The sequence below is a fragment of the Salvia miltiorrhiza genome, chromosome 1 (assembly GCF_028751815.1).
Source record: "Salvia miltiorrhiza cultivar Shanhuang (shh) chromosome 1, IMPLAD_Smil_shh, whole genome shotgun sequence".
Classification (NCBI taxonomy): Eukaryota; Viridiplantae; Streptophyta; class Magnoliopsida; order Lamiales; family Lamiaceae; genus Salvia; species Salvia miltiorrhiza.
In genome coordinates, this window is record NC_080387.1 from 57,147,720 (window position 1) to 57,164,081 (window position 16,362).

General features: G+C 36.1%; 1 protein-coding gene and 1 long non-coding RNA gene across 3 annotated transcripts; one reads left to right on the forward strand and one right to left on the reverse strand.

Annotated features, from left to right (window-relative positions):
• Positions 1–998: 998 nt before the first annotated feature.
• On the reverse strand, positions 999–4,545 carry LOC130997599 (uncharacterized). Its single transcript, XR_009093131.1, has 3 exons — positions 3,799–4,545; positions 1,877–1,943; positions 999–1,275 (listed from the first exon to the last, which is right to left on the reverse strand). It is a non-coding gene; the product is annotated as an uncharacterized LOC130997599 (long non-coding RNA).
• Positions 4,546–10,923: 6,378 nt separating this feature from the next.
• LOC130997605 (pentatricopeptide repeat-containing protein At1g06710, mitochondrial) lies at positions 10,924–16,155 on the forward strand. Of its 2 annotated transcripts, none has more exons than XM_057922979.1 (3): positions 10,924–14,084; positions 15,059–15,293; positions 15,817–16,155. In XM_057922979.1, the coding sequence occupies exons 1-2, from the start codon at positions 11,166–11,168 to the stop codon at positions 15,101–15,103; spliced, it is 2,964 nt and encodes a 987-aa protein (XP_057778962.1). In that variant the 5' UTR covers positions 10,924–11,165; the 3' UTR covers positions 15,104–15,293; positions 15,817–16,155. The 2 variants fall into 2 exon arrangements, with proteins under 2 accessions (XP_057778962.1, XP_057778970.1); XM_057922987.1 differs by having other exon boundaries at positions 15,829–16,155.
• The last annotated feature ends 207 nt before the right edge of the window (positions 16,156–16,362 follow it).

Sequence of the window (16,362 nt, forward strand, 5' to 3'; positions counted from 1 at the left end):
AACAATATAGATACAATGACCCAATATGCTTAAAAGAATGGTGTTAGTTTGGTATAAGATTAAACATAGTAAACAAATATATTGCACTTTATTTAATCTTATTTCAGTGATCAAAATGATTGAACATGAGTTGGGAATATCAAAATGATTATAAATTCTTCTGAAAAGGTGCATAGACAAATAAAAACAAGTGATGGAACAAAAGGCGGGATATGAACTGTAAGAGGTAGTCCTACGTCAGTGTGTTTCCCAGATAACAACACAAAACTTGGAACAAAAAAAACACTTCACATTTTGCTTGGAGCGTAAGCTGACTGAATGGAGAATGGTTTGTATAACCTCGAACAAGCTGGAGTGAATATGGTATTGTGCGAGATGATAAAGACACTATAGTATAAGCATTAGAAACAAGAAACTAGAATGTATAAGACAAAATATGGTATGATAAGACCATTCGTACATTTTTCATTTTGGTTTGTTTTGCTAATCAAGACCATTTTCTTTCTCCTTTTGTTTTGGTGCTATTATACCAATTACAAACAAACAATGATGCATTAAGAGTTTTACAATTAAATCTCAGGTATGTGAGTTATGTGATAACTATCAAATAAAAGTTGGTTGACGTTTTGTATATGTATCTCCATAACAAAATCCATATTTTCCAAGAAATTCCAGAATCCATGTTGAGGTTTTGATCTTGATTGTATTTTCAACTCCACATAATAAGCTCCATCAGTAATCTTTGTTTCATTAGTTAACTAAACAATCTGGAAGATACCCATACTAATTATCGTTTCCGCCAACGTTGTTCCTGCCATCGTCGTCACCAACAGTGTTTCAACCTCATCATGTGCCATTCCCACCTCTGCTTGAGAGGTTTCCTGTCACAGCCCGCCCTAACTAGGGATAGTTAGGCCGAGTGATCCACGACTAGGGATGGGGTTAAAGAAGAAGGGAAAGAAAAGGGGCGTCATTTATAGCCGTAAAACTTACTCATCTTAATAAAACTCGTCATTTTTATTCATTAATACTCAATTGAAAACAGTCTATGAAAGACTGCATAAAAGTTAATTAATATCATTAATCAAGTTATACATCATATGAAACCATTCTCTTAAGACTCAAAGTATGACATAACATACTATAACATCAACAACATCTTGCAGCGGAAAGTAGCTAGACATATGTATGAAGACATATTCTAGACAGGTTAACTATTTATTAACAACCCTGGAGACTCCGCTCATTGCAGCACCATCATCACATCAGCTCAACCTGCACATTTAGAAAACATATGCAGGGCTGAGTACAAAAGCACTCAGTGGGCACGTATGCCTAGGTATAAAAATACATGCTTCAAAACTGTAAATTGTCATGCCATCATAAACAGTACAGCAAGGGAGTTTTTCGCTAAAAAGGCCCAAGCTTACTAAGTTCATTTGTGATTCTTAAAGTTCGTCTGCAGACTAAGTTCTCTTGTAATCTATCATATCTGGAACTTTGTGCCGAAGAGGTGGCCACCTCTCACGGTCACTTGACCGGCCAACCCGCTAGATGACTCACGGTCACTGGTGTACACTAGCCCTGGCAGGATAGCTATCAACTGCTCAGGACCCGAATTCGATTGCATCATTGGCAAAGCCAAAGCAGATAGATATCATACTAAAATTTAAACATTTTATGGCAAGACAATACTTGAAATAACTTTAACTCAAAGATTTTGTCATGAAATAACTTGCTCAAAGGTAGCATTAAACTCGTTTGATAGATATATAAAACTGAAATTAACAGTTAAATCATCTCATGCATTCATTCGTATAAGAGGCCTACGACAAGCAGGGGATCTCTATATACGTATAGTAAAAGTAATGCCCACCTCGTTGTGTCTCTGTATCAATGAGTAACGTCACTCTCTCCCTCAAGTCGTTACTTCCCAAAAGGACCTTCATCGTTATGAAGAATTGGTGAGAAGTTATAAAAGAAACCTCGATTAATAATCTAATCTCTTTTATGAAACATTAGTATCTCTAATGTTCATCTCTCTTGATTGTTAATCAATATAACAATTATTATCTCTCGTCATTACTCATTAATTATAACATCCTTATGTTATAATTAGCAGCGCTTCAATTAAAAGAAATATTTAACACATCGAAAAGTCCACTTTCTTAGCAGATCTATTCGCTCTCATCTCGTCTAATTAACCAATTAGAAAGTTAAACTTTCCATTAGGTATGTATTTGAGTCACAGGTCAACAAGAATTGACTATGCTCAAATTCTAATTTCACTAAAAATTTCGGCATGACCTATTCATATATAATGTCAGCCACGAGATTTCAACGCGTGAATCTCACTACGTGAACTCGTCTCTCGACTCAAAACTTAACATCTTGACATCTTTTCAACGCAAACCAAACAATTCAAAATCATCAAAACTCTTTATCAGTAAACTATCATTTATACTCGACACCAATTGTTCGAGTGTCAGATACCAACATTTATGTGCGTTAATCATAACTCTCACAACTCACACCATTTAGTCATATCGTATCATCCATCAAAACAAATATAATCAAGTTGTTTTCTAGAAAGTTTTGCTGTTTTTGTGTCATCTTTAAAAATTCATAACAACCAACTCAATCATCATAAACTCTCATACCAATTGATCTCAAAAACTTCATGAAGTGTAGTTCACTCTAAAAATGGTAGTTAACCAAAAAGGTTAAAGGTTTTTGGAGATATTGCTCTTTTAGTGCAGGCTGTCAAAGATTGACAGTTTCTGCCAATTTTGTTTAGGCCATTAGAAACCAAGGCAAACCTTAATAAAATTCCATCAAATTTAATCAGCCAAAACTAAAGGTATCCTTGAAGATTTGGTTAAAAATTTCACAAGAGAAAACGTTCATATGATCTGCCAAATAAACAATGAAACTCATACACTTTTACTGTTGGACAAATATGACAGCAGAACAGGGCATTTTTGAAATAATAAACTGCTCTGTTTCAGAGGTCATAAAAATCGAAATCTTATGTTTTTAGAAAAGTATTGAAGTCTAGTTTCGTTTAAAAAAAACGGTGATGCAAAATCCTTCATGGATTAATAGATATAAACGTTTTTGTGAAGTCTACCAACAGTTGACAGATTCTGTCAAGGATTTTTTCAAAATATCTTTAAAATACCAAACATCATCCAAAAGACATGAAATTTTGCAGCGACGAAATACACATATCATAGATAAACATACTAAAATTTCAGAGCCATCAAGCAATGAAAACTCATCGAAACATAAGCTTGAAACTGCTGTAAAATTTTTACAGAATTCCAGTTTTAATTTCGTTCAACAATTATCATCCATAAATTGTAAATCAATTAGCATGCTCATGTGATATCGTAGAACACATATACGCAATAATATTCATTATGCAACGTCCCAAACTTCACGAATTTAAATAATCATACTCTAAAAACTTATACAATTTTCGTGCTTGGAAAAATACGAATTTAATATATATCGATTCTAGCATACCCTTAAGCACAAATATCAAGTCAAAACGATCAAACAAAAATCGAAAGACAAGCTAATATGTGAAAAACGGGGCTGCCCTCATGGGTTTCATAGCTACGGTTCGTTCCGTTCTTACTCCCTTCATTAAACATGCTCAACATCTACCCAAGAACAACATACTAAAATTTCACGACGATCCGACGTCGTTTCAAAATAAAGTCGAGAATCGACGTTTTTCGACGTCGACGAAAATCGAAAAGAAAACCATCAAAACGTAGGTAGAGATCTTACCTACTTAGATACGTGTTCGAAAAGATGATCGGGGCTCGTCTTCTCGCTCAAAACGGAGCTCAAAAGCTCCAACTCCTCAACAATGGAGATATGCGTGAGTTGTGTGTGTGTTTAGTGTGTGTGAGATAATTAAAAATTAAAAGTGAGGGGTGTTGGCTGCTAACAGCCGTAAGTAAGTGAGGGGAAAGGGGTTTGGGCGGTTGGGGGGTGGTTAGGGGTAGGGTAGGTTAGATATTTAGTCGTTAAATATCTCGTTTCGTCTCGTCTCGTCTCGTCTTAACGACTAACTACCCATACTCTTCGTTACTCGCCCTCTCAACTCCTACTCACTTTCATTACACTCGTAATTCTATATAAATATAGAAAACGCATGCCCGTTCTCGAAATTCTGATAAACGAGCTCGGTTCGTTTATCGAGAAATCCCGATTTACTATTCACTCGTCGTCCAAAAATAAAAACTTTCATTATTGGACTCGTATCGAAAAACTAAGAATATTTCTCGACGACGTGCACGTAAGATTTTGAAAGTCGACAAACAGACGAAATAGCAGTATTTTTACTATTCATCGTCAAAAAGTCAAAAATTTCAAAAACGTCTTAACGGACTCAGATTTCACTTCCGAGTTCACCGTTCTCATTCAAATAATTATCTCGAATTATTCAAATACTCAAACTCAATTACGGATATAAAATCCCACATCATCCAAACATCATCAAAAGAACATCTCAACATCTTTTAAAAAAAAAACAAGAAAACTTCATATAACTCCTCATCTCTGTACAAGTAATCAAACAAAGGATACCCTAATTACTCAAACTCAAGCAACTAAACACGTCATCAAAAGCCCGGGTATTACATTTCCGCAGCCTGGTTCCAAGCCTGAGCCATTCTGGCCTCTGCGTAAGTCGTTCGCACAGCCTAATCCTGAGGGTGATGAGTTATTCCCATGGCCTGATATTTGAGTCTAAGTTGTTCCTATGCGCAGGTGGAGGAGTGCCGGAAATGTCTCTACGAGGTAGGACTAATTAAAAAATGACCGTGTCCACACATCTTAGGGTCGCATTTGCAGCGCTCACGATCCACACCCCGATCTTGACTTTGTCTACTATTTCCATCACCTCTTTTGAGAACTAGGCTTCTATCTTGAACCAAAATACTCATGCAAGAACTAAACTTCCATCTTAAACAAAAATTACTCAAACATATCAGGCTACATTTACTTGCCGTCGTTCCTCATATTACGCAGCTTAACCAAGAGCTCATTCACTTCAGTCATTATCGTCTTGGCCCTAGTGGGGTCCACGAGATATCTTACACGCCACCCAGTTAGCATATCAAGTCATTCCTGATAGGTTTGAGCCATTTTGATTTAAGATAGAAGTCTACTTCTCGAATGAGGTAATGGAAATGGCCTAAAAAAATTTAGGTCATTTTAAAATAGTGACCTAAAACGTTTCAAACTCCCAAATTCTCGAAGGATGTGATGAAAATGGTAGATAAAGTCAAGATCCGGGGTGTAGATCGAGAATGCCGCCAATCCGGTCCTAAGGTTTCTAGACATAGTCATCATTCTGTTTAAAAAACATAACCTATATTTATAAATTATAAGTTATTATATTATTTAAGTTGAGTAATTTAAAAAAAATTCAACACTTGTAAAGTAAAAAAATTTGAAATTTCAACATAAATCATTTAATTTCATAAAAAAGAATACAAAAAAATACATTTTAAAAAGAGGAAGAAAATCGAAAAACCGCCGATTTTTGGCCCGGCCTGGAACCGGCGGTTCAGGACCCAAAAATCGGCCTTTCAGCAGCACAGTTGGGTCGGTTACGGTTCAGATTTTTTTTGACCTTGAACCGCTGGTTCGGACCCGAAATCGGCGGCATCACTAATCATATTTTTGAGAAAACATATGTGTCTGTCAGTAAGTAAGTAAGTTTATTTGATTAAGAACTTTGGGTATCTGCATCATATCCGCAAGCCTTCCTAAGGGTGAGGAGCCGTTCTCGCAGCCCTATCCAAAAATGAGTGAATTTCAATGTAATTTTCTCTCGAGTAGTAAAAATAGCTCTATAAAACATATGAATCTGGAACTACATTAGTTACATACATTGGCGGATCTAAAGAAGGTTAGCAGGGGTACAACTGTACCCCAATTTATTTTAGTAGTAGTATTTAATATATATATGCGGGTTTAACTATTATTTAACTTGTTTTCGTACCCCCAACTGGCCAACCGAATTGTCAAGCTTAAATATATTGGTGACATAAAACTCATCTAAAATAAATATATGCAAAACCAATGCAACATACCTTAACCCATTTCCACCTATCATTTGGACAGTCTTCAGTCACTGGTTCGGGTCGAGCAAGTAATACAAGTTTTATTGCATCATTTAATACTATATGAAAATTTTTACTAACTGTTCGTCCAGATCTTTTGAAATTATGTTTTACAATACAATTTTTTGTGTGGTGCCCAAGTATTAACAGAAACATCGCTATTTGTTCATTTATGGTGACATTTCGATTAGCCTCTAAGCCACCTGAATGTTCAAGGAGATAAGAGAAACGAACAAAAGCATCCATATTCATCCTCAAGTTGTGAACACAAGTGTTGTCATCTAGAGCAATGATTTCATGCAAATGCTCTATTTGTTTTGGAATTTTACGTAATAAAGAATAACATTCACTTGTTCGTCCATGAAATTCATTGGATGTCAAACGCCTATGGTTGATAAAATATTGTAACACTAGTGCAAAAAGTGTTGTAGAGTCATTCATCAGCTTTTGCACTATCACAAGTACAACACATTTTTTCAATTGAACATCCATCCTATGAAGAAAAATACTTCCTCCGTCCCATTAGGCTTGTCCCATTTCTTTTGGGCGCGGTTATTAAGGAGAGTATAATTAATGTAGTAAAAGTGTGTAAATGTGTGGGGCCAATTACCAAATATAGAAACATGACAAGATCAATGAGACAACCCAAAAAAAAAACATGACAAAATTAATGGGACAGAGGGAGTAAAAAGGTAAAAAGATTATGATCTTATTCCCTACAACATTAAACAAGCCAACTTTATGTTTTTTAGACCTACAAAAAATTGTAATATTGTCCACTTCATGACATGAATTGGTCAAAAACCACAAAACCGAAAGGTATAAGCAATCGATTGTCATGTCAACAGATAGTGTTCTAAATACAGCAAGTGCAGTTGTATCATTCACCCAACAAATGTGTTCAAAAATCCGACAGACACTCTTTTCTTTAAATTATTTTCTAATGAGTGGAGGAAAAACATTAAAATTAAAGCATTGACATAAATGCTTACTTAACAGAGGAAGAAACTCATAGTCTCATAGAATTGAAGCTGCTCTTACGGCTTAAATCCAATGAACCACTATCAGTTAAATTCAACCAAAAACAGAGTAAGAAAAACAATTTAATTAACAATAAACATTCAATATTTCTATGTAGATTCAGCAGTTCGCCAATTGCTTAAACCAAAAAACAACCCGATCTTCGATAATTTATGTTCAAGAAAATAAAATCTCAAGAGAGTGAGTCTCCTACAAATAAGTCACCTCAAACTCAAGAAAATGCTATGAATTTGGATGATTCAAGTAGTATAATTAGTGGGCCTCCATTAGATGATAAAGAATTGATTTATGATGTTGAACTTCTTTCCCACGACCCGGGAAAGAAAATAAACATAATGGATTATCCTCCAAATGAATGAGATGTGGTTAGTAGAGCATATATTCTAAAAAAAAAAACTTTATCAACCAAAAACTCATGATTTCCCTTGAAAAGACCTTGGAGGTTTGCGCCGATTTAGTGCTTCTTGTTTGAACAATGTTTTGGAACGTATTATTTTTAACATTAAATTAAGTATCTTTTACATTTATATTTATGAGTTATTTTTTATACCCACAATTTAAAAATCCTGGATTCGCCACTGGTTACATGTTAAAACAACTTTTTTGAATGGTGAGTTGGAAGAAACTATCCACATGAATGGGCTAGAGGGTTTTGAAGTGGTTGGTTGTGAATCTCAAGTTTGCCCACTGAAAAAATCTTTGTATAAGTTAATGCAAAGTCCTAGGCAGTGGAATAAAAGATTTAATGAGTTCATGTTGAGCATTAATTTCAAAAGAACTTTACATGACAAGTGTGTTTATCCGAAGAAAGTGGTGTGTATATTGATAAAGTGAAACAAGCACTTAGTTGAGAACTTGATATGAAAAATTTGTGATATGCAAGGAGAATTTTGGGTATGAATATTAAAAGAGACAGAGAGAAAGGACACCTGATGCTTCTACTGACTGATTATATATTAAGAAGCAGGAGCGGATCCAGGATTTGAGGTTAGGGGGGCTGAATTTATTGATCTATTACGTCTGAAGATATTTACACGGGGTTCGGGGGCTCCCGCCCCCGAAACAAATTTTTTTGAGCATTCCGTACTCTTCATTTTCATGCATTTTTTTAACAATCACTTAATATAATAGATAATTGTTTGCAATTCAATTAATTCAACATCAAGTAGATTGAAAGCATACAAAAACATACTTTTATGCATTCTTTAAAAAAATATATATATCATTTTCTAAACAAATAAACTAACTTTCATTGTTAATGATTAGTAATTTTACTTTTAACTTTAGAATGAACTCAAATTCAACATTAAAAATTAAATAAGAAAAAAAATAGGATAAAAATAACATAAATGTAACAAATCAATGTACAATGTCAAATAATTAATATGGATAGTTGGATATACTATAAATAATGTATTATATTTTTCCTTCTATTCTTATTTATATACACATATACATATATATAGATATATAAAATAAAAAATATATCTATATTTAAAAAAAAAACTCAAAAATTGGGAGGGGGCTTCAGCCCTCCCTGAATTTGCCACTGTTAAGAAGGTAATATCAAAATTCAATATGAATGGGGTAGAGATAGTAAGTGTTCCTATAACTCAACACATCAAGCTGTCTAGTGATCATAGTCCAAAATCTGATGAAGAAATGATAGAGATGGGCAGACTTTTATATGCTAATATGGTGGGAAGTATCATGTATTCCATGTTATGTACTAGACCTGACCTAGCACATCATGTTAGTTTGATTTGTCGATTTATGGCTAATCTTGGAAAAGCACATTGACAGGATTTGAAAGTTGTTTTGAGATACCTTAAAAATACTTCAGATTATGGAATTTTCTTCGAGAAATGAGATACAGACTCAAACCAAGTGCTAGGAAGCTTGGATACTAGAAAGTTTCAATTGGGATTTTGTGTTTACTTTGTATGGCTCTGCCAGATAGCTGGAAGTTTACATTGCAATCTGTGGTTGCTCGTTCAACCACAAAAGCATAATATATGGCACTTACTGAAGTTGTTAAAAGAAGGAATTTGGTTGAAAGAAATACTACAAGAGCTAGGTGTTGAGCATGAATCAATTACCGTTTTGTGTGATAGTCAAAAGTGTTATTCATCTATTTAAGCATAAGGTTTTTCGTGAATGGTCTAAACTAGGGGTGGTAAAACGGTTCCGGTTAATCGGTTTTAACCGTAACCGAACCGGAAAAATCGGTTTTCGGTTAACCGATAACCGGTTTTTACCGGTTCGGTTCGGTTATCGGTTAGTGTGTTCATCACTAATCGGTTAATCGGTTTAACCGATCGATTAACCGGTTTATTTTATATTAAATTAATTAATTTATATTTTAATATTTTAATTTAAATAATACATTAATATTTCAAGTATCTATAAAAAAATTTGTTCTAAATTATCATAAGTTATGAATTGGTGCAGTGGATAAAACCTTATTTCTTATTTCAAAGGTCAAGAGTTCAAATCTTATTGCACACATTCTACAAATTTGAATTTTTTTTTAAAAAATCCGGTTAATTCGGTTAACCGGTTAACCGATTAACCGAATTAACCGGTTACATTCGGACAAATTGAGAAATTCGTGGATTAATCGGTTTGGCAACCGGACCGGTTAATCGGTTAACCGGTCCAATAATCGATTCGGTTATCGGTTAGGAAAATGGCCCTTAACCGGTTTTGGTTAACCGGTAAACCGGTTCGGTTAAAACCGAACCGACCGACTTACCAGCCCTAGTCTAAACATATAGATGCTAGACTGCACTTTGTGAGAGATATAGTTGAAAGTGGTATTGTGAAGATTATAAAGATTTCAACCGAAGAGAATGCCTCTGCTATGTTGACAAAAGGTCTGCTTATTGCTATGTTTAAGAAGTGTCGTGGAATGATTGGTATGGGCTCTCTTGAGGAGAGCACATTGGTGTTACACAATAGAATTGATGAGTGATTGAAAAGGAACTGAAGAAGAAAAATTGTGCAGCCAAAGTTGAGAATTGTGAAGAATATGTCTGTTTTGTATAGTAATTAGTTGTGCATGACGGACTTAATTCTATGGAATATCAGTTTGTTCGAGGGAATCACTGCAATATGCATGAAAGAGTTTGTTATAGCAATCTATGCAGCAATTTATCAACTCGATTCTATGTTACTTTCTCCAACGACTTGAGCCAGCTTAAGTTCGGTATATGATATTGTTGGTTAGATTGCAACGGAGAGTTTCACATAGCAAGAGGAAAAGAAAGAGAGTTAGAAAGCAGTAGTCTTGATAGGCTTATACGCTGCAACTCCTTTTGTTTTTGAGGATTTGTGTATTCTTTCTTGAGTCATAGTAGTGAATCTTGATTTTTCTTTCATGGACGTAGATCAAAAGATCCAACCACGTAAATATCGCGTTCTTGTTTTTCATTCTTTTCATTTGATTCTATAAACCACAAATCATCAATGGCTTTGTTAAAGTTGTCTAACTCATAGCATGAACTTTAAAACATTAATTTCTCTATTATTAAGCCAATATACACACGATCATTATTTATTAAAATATCAAATAAATACTCTTTTTGTTCTACTTGACTTTGCCTACTTTTTTTTTTAGGTTGTTCCGTTCATTTTAGGTTCTTTTTTGGATAATCAATTTTCATTATAATAAATATGGGCTCACATACTTTTACACACTTTATGCTATATTTTTCATTTTCTAAATAAATGTACTGAAAAGAATTAAGCTAAGCGAGGTGAGGGAGGGTGTATAGTTTTTTAGAAAAATAAAATTAAGAAATTTGTAAGTATTGAAAAATCGAAATTTATGGTTTTAAGTAATCAAATATTTCTCCATTTCCATCATTTTGTCGCCCCACAAGAATCGTAAAGAGAGAAAAGCAACTTTCAAATGCTGCGCTGCCGGCGGGGACTATAAGCAGAAAACTGAAGAGAGCGAGAGAGGGCTGCGCTAGAATGAGCAGAAGGTTGCTCAAACCTGCTCTAATTTCTCCAACACCATTGATAAACTCACTAAAACCCTTCTACAGATTCTTCAATGCCGACGACAATATCGAAGGACTAACAGCCGCAGACGGCAATCTCCAAGGATTATTATCGGACAGCGAAATCCGCCACTCCACTAACGCACCTCAACACTCTCAGCCTCAGCTTCTCTCATTTCTCAAGGAATCCATCTCTGTCGCCAAAGCTGAAGTCTTTGAGTCCGGTAAGTGCTCAACCGATGCTTTATCAATAATAAATACAATCAAGAACAACAATGATGGGTTGGGAGAGGAATCCCAGAAATTTCTAAGGAAGTTTAGGGAGAAACTCGATGAGAATTTGGTGGTTGATGTGTTGAGAAACGTGCAAAACCGAGAATTGGGCGTTAGGTTCTTCATGTGGGCTGGGAGGCAGATAGGGTATAGTCACAATGCCGCTGTTTACGATGCTTTGCTGGAGTTATTAAGCGGCGGTGGGGGCGAGAGAGTGGGTGATCGTTTTCTGCTCGAGATAAAGGGGGATGATGGGGAAGTGCTGGGGAGATTGCTGAATGTACTGATTAGGAAGTGTTGCCGTAGTGGGATGTGGAATTTGGCACTTGAGGAGTTGGGGAGGCTCAAGGATTTCGGATATAAGCCATCTAGGGTGACATACAACGCACTGGTACGCGTGTTCTTGGAGGCTGGTAAGCTGGATACAGCTTTGCTGCTTCACAGGGAGATGTTGAATTTGGGGTTTAAGATGGACATGCATATATTGGGTTGCTTTGTGCACTTCTTATGCAAAATAGGTAAATGGAGAGAGGCATTAACTTTGATTGAGACAGAAGAAATTCAGCCTGATACTTTGTTGTATACCAAAATGATAATGGGGTTATGTGAGGGCTCTCTCTTTGAAGAGGCTATGGAGTTCTTGCATAGGATGCGGGTGAATTCATGTTTCCCTAACGTCGTGACATATAGGGTTTTGCTTTGTGGGTGTCTGAATAAGGGGAAGCTGGGGAGGTGTAAGAGAATTCTGAGCATGATGATTGCAGAAGGCTGTTATCCGAGCCCCAAGATATTCTGTTCTCTCGTCCATGCCTACTGCAAATCCGGGGACCATTCCTATGCCTATAAATTATTCAAGAAAATGGTTGATTCTGGTTGTAAACCAGGTTATGTAGTCTATAATATATTGATTGGAAGTATATGCAGTGTTGACAACTTTCCAAGTCCAGACATGTTGGAACTGGCTGAAAAGGCTTACAGTGAGATGCTTGTTGCCCGGGTAGCGTTGAATAGAGTCAATGTCAGCAATTTTTCCCGCTGTCTTTGTGGGGCTGGGAAGTATGAGAAAGCTTATAATGTGATTCGTGAAATGATGGGAAATGGATTTGTTCCAGAAGCTGGCACGTACAATAAAGTCATTGGTTTTTTCTGCGATGCATCAAAAGTAGACAAGGCCCTCTCGTTATTCAGAGAGATGAAAAAGAATGGCGTTGTCCCAAACGTGTACACTTACTCTATTATGATCGATAGGTTCTGTAAAGCTGGCTTGATTCAGCAGGCTCGGTGCTGGTTTGAGGAAATGATGAGGGACGGGTGTGCTCCAACTGTGGTCACGTATACAGCACTTATACATGCTTACCTCAAAGCAAGGAAAATATCCGATGCGAATGAGGTATTTGAGATGATGCTGACGCAAGGTTGCCAACCGAATGTTGTCACTTTTACTGCTTTGATTGACGGATACTGTAAAGCTGGAGATATAGAGAAGGCAGGCGCAATTTATGAAAGAATGAGAGGAAATCCTAATGTCCGTGACATAGATATGTACTTTAGAATTTCGGGTGATAGTAATAATGAACCGAATGTTGTTACGCATGGAGCTCTGGTCGATGGCTTGTGCAAGGTGCATAGGGTCAAAGAGGCCCACAATATTTTAGATGCAATGACGGCTCAAGGCTGTGAGCCGAATCATATAGTTTATGATGCTCTTATTGATGGATTCTGCAAGGTCGGAAAGCTAGATGAAGCACAAGAAGTTTTTGCTAAGATGTCTGAACGCGGATACGCCCCAAATGTTTATACATACAGCTCTATGATCGACAGGCTGTTTAAAGATAAACGCCTCGATCTTGCTTTGAAAGTCTTGGCAAAAATGCTGGAAAGTTCTTGCATGCCTAATGTTGTTACTTATACAGAGATGGTTGATGGTCTTTGTAAAGTGGGGAAGACAGCTGAAGCATACAAACTGATGTTGATGATGGAGGAAAAAGGTTGTAATCCTAATGTCGTTACCTATACAGCCATGATAGATGGCTTTGGGGTTGCTGGAAAAGTGGATAAAAGCCTCGAACTCTTCCAAGAGATGACCAAAAAGGGATGTGCTCCGAATTACATCACATACAGGGTCTTGATAAATCATTGTTGCGGCGTTGGGAGATTGGATGAGGCTTATCAGCTTCTGGAGGAGATGAAACAAACATATTGGCCGAGCCGTTTAGCAAACTATCAGAAGGTTGTAGAAGGCTTCAGCAAGGATTTTATATCGAGTCTTCAGTTAGTGGATGAAATGAGTAACAATGATTCTGTTCCCCTTATCCCAGTTTACAAAGTTTTGATTGATAGCTTTCAGAAGGCTGGAAAATTGGAAATGGCTCTGCAGCTGCATCAAGAGTTTTCGTCTTTGTCTCCATCTTCATCAACTCATAGGAATGTGTGTTCTTCTTTAATCGAGAGCCTGTCAGCTTCAGGCAGAATCGATGAAGCCTTTGAATTATATGCGGACATGATTGGAAAAGGTAATATTCCCGAGTTCGTTGTGCTTGTTGATCTCGTCAAGGGGCTTCTAAAGGTTAACAGATGGGAGGATGCGCTTATTCTTTCAGAAAGCTTGTGTCACATGGTATGCTCTTAGTACTACTACGTTATCTTAATTCCTGTTATTTTTAGTCGATTTCTGTGTTAATTTTCGTTGGATAGCATTGCCATAGGAAATCAATAATAAACCAAGTTATGAAGGAGTAGGAATGATGCTGTTGAACTTCCATCATCTAGTTAGTGGATTATTGCACTCTTAGCTATATTATAGCGATGCATGAAGAAAACGAGAGGCCCTAAAAAGCATTTACACGCTTTATTTCTTCTATCTGTTTGAAAATTACATATTGGCAAATGTATGTTTAATTATGATGTTATTTGTATGTGTTGATCTCTGCAACTTGATCTTGCTTTATAATTGCATAAATTAATTAGCGTGTTTGCATCGATAGGATCAGTTTGAATGATATTGATAGTGTAATAATACAAGGTGGACTGTTAAATCAAAAACCATGTAAAATAAAATTGTAGGTGTGATCTAATAACTCTGTTCATGAATCTAACAGAAGTCAATTGCATAAGGAGATAGTTTAATTTCAAGGACCTATTAGTCCATCAAGTAAACCATACTTGAACGTGTGAGATGTTTGTGAAGAGACATTTACAAACTCCTGCCTGTTAACTTATCGCCTGCCTGCAAAAGTAGACATCACACAATTCATATGTTCGATATCAGAAATCCAAGCTGGCTGCATTATTGGATCATAATGTAGGCTCTCATTTACTAATTTGATCACTGTATCACCTGATGTGAAATAGCAATGCCTTTGTAAATTATGTCCAGTTTTGCAAATCGAATTAGATGCACTTTAATAATTTCTATAAGACCTCCTAATTCTTTGAGTCAAGAAAGGAAAATCAAGAGAAGCTTGTTGCAAATTTGCGATTTTGTATGGAATTTTCTGAGTATTTCAGTTGGTATATAAATATCCCTGTTGACTTACCCACGCAAATATGTACTAGTTCGTTAACATTCGAATAATCTGATTTTTGCTGCAGGATATCCAGTGGTTGCCAAATGAGAACACACAAAAACAGAGCTAGAGTGGTTTCTTTTTACGTTACTCCTCTCGTTACAATTGGATAGTGAAGAATTTAAGAAATCTTCTCTCATCTGTATCAAGCATGTGCTTTTTGAGATGATAACGATTAGCACAAGGACTCCAAGGCTGATGAAGATAAGGCTACCAGCAGTATAGTCTTTCGGTTGCATTTATGCTTCTTTTCAGGCCAGGTACGTTGCACGTCCAGGTTTGAATTGTTTCTCTTCTTCCCTATACCATTTTAGTGCAGTTATATACATATTATTCGTAGAAACGATGGTTAGGCAAAAGTGCCAACACTTTAACCACTCTTTAATCCCTTTAGTCTTGTTTCAAGAGTTTTAATTTTTGAAATTGAATTTGACTTTTGTATAGAAATCAAATGAAAATAAACATGGATTTGTTATGTGTGTATATATATATAGACAGCTAAAAAGGTGTGAAATAGAAAATTTGTTTAATTATGCTCACTGTATAAAAAGAAAAAGGGCACGTTGAATGACAAAAAATGCTTGCAGTCTTTATATTAGTGATGAAAATGAGTTAAACAATTGTTAAAGTTCCAAATAGTATAAAGTGAAATGTTGAAAATTTGATGAGACCTAAGTGGAAAATGTGAAGCATCCCGAGTTGATATAGTAGATATGCCAAGTTTAATGAGTTTAAAAGCACTGGTGGTTCCAATTTTAGTTGTGTTTGCTTATGGTGCTGCAGATCAATGGCCAGATAGTAATATCGGCAGAGCCTCATGTGCCGTGAATATCGCTCTTGGCCAAGTCAGACACGACGAGTAAGAGCTATATCCGAATGAAGAAAAAACTTCAGATGAAACAGACGCCTGCTCGAGCTATTTGGAGCATCGTGGTGCATTTGGAACTGATTTCATATAGCAAACATCTTCTCCTGCATTGCTCAACTTCCATGGGTATGATGTAATGCAACTATAATAGTATGATTCATAGATAAACATAAGTATTTTCTTTACCACTTTTTAGTGGAGTATAAAAAAATGTATACATTTTGGGCGGAATGCATCTCTCCTAACTTGTACCATTATGATAGAGATGCGCAGAGAGGAGTTACTGCAGCCCAGGCTGCTGTGGGCCTGGGCCTCTTAGCGTTGGTTAATTAAGTTAATTAGTTATTATGAGTTTATTTAGTTTTTATCCACGGGCCTTGTCCATGGGCTTTGTGGCAGTAGACTATTTAATATTTCAGTATCGTAGGGTTAGGTCATGCAGGATTTATTTTGGTTTTACA

Coding starts and splice junctions, on each gene's coding strand:
- LOC130997605 (XM_057922979.1), top strand. CDS start 11,166: ATGAGCAGAAGGTTGCTCAAACCTGCTCTAATTTCTCCAACACCATTG. Junction 14,085..15,058: donor CAGAAAGCTTGTGTCACATG/GTATGCTCTTAG, acceptor TTTTTGCTGCAG/GATATCCAGTGGTTGCCAAA.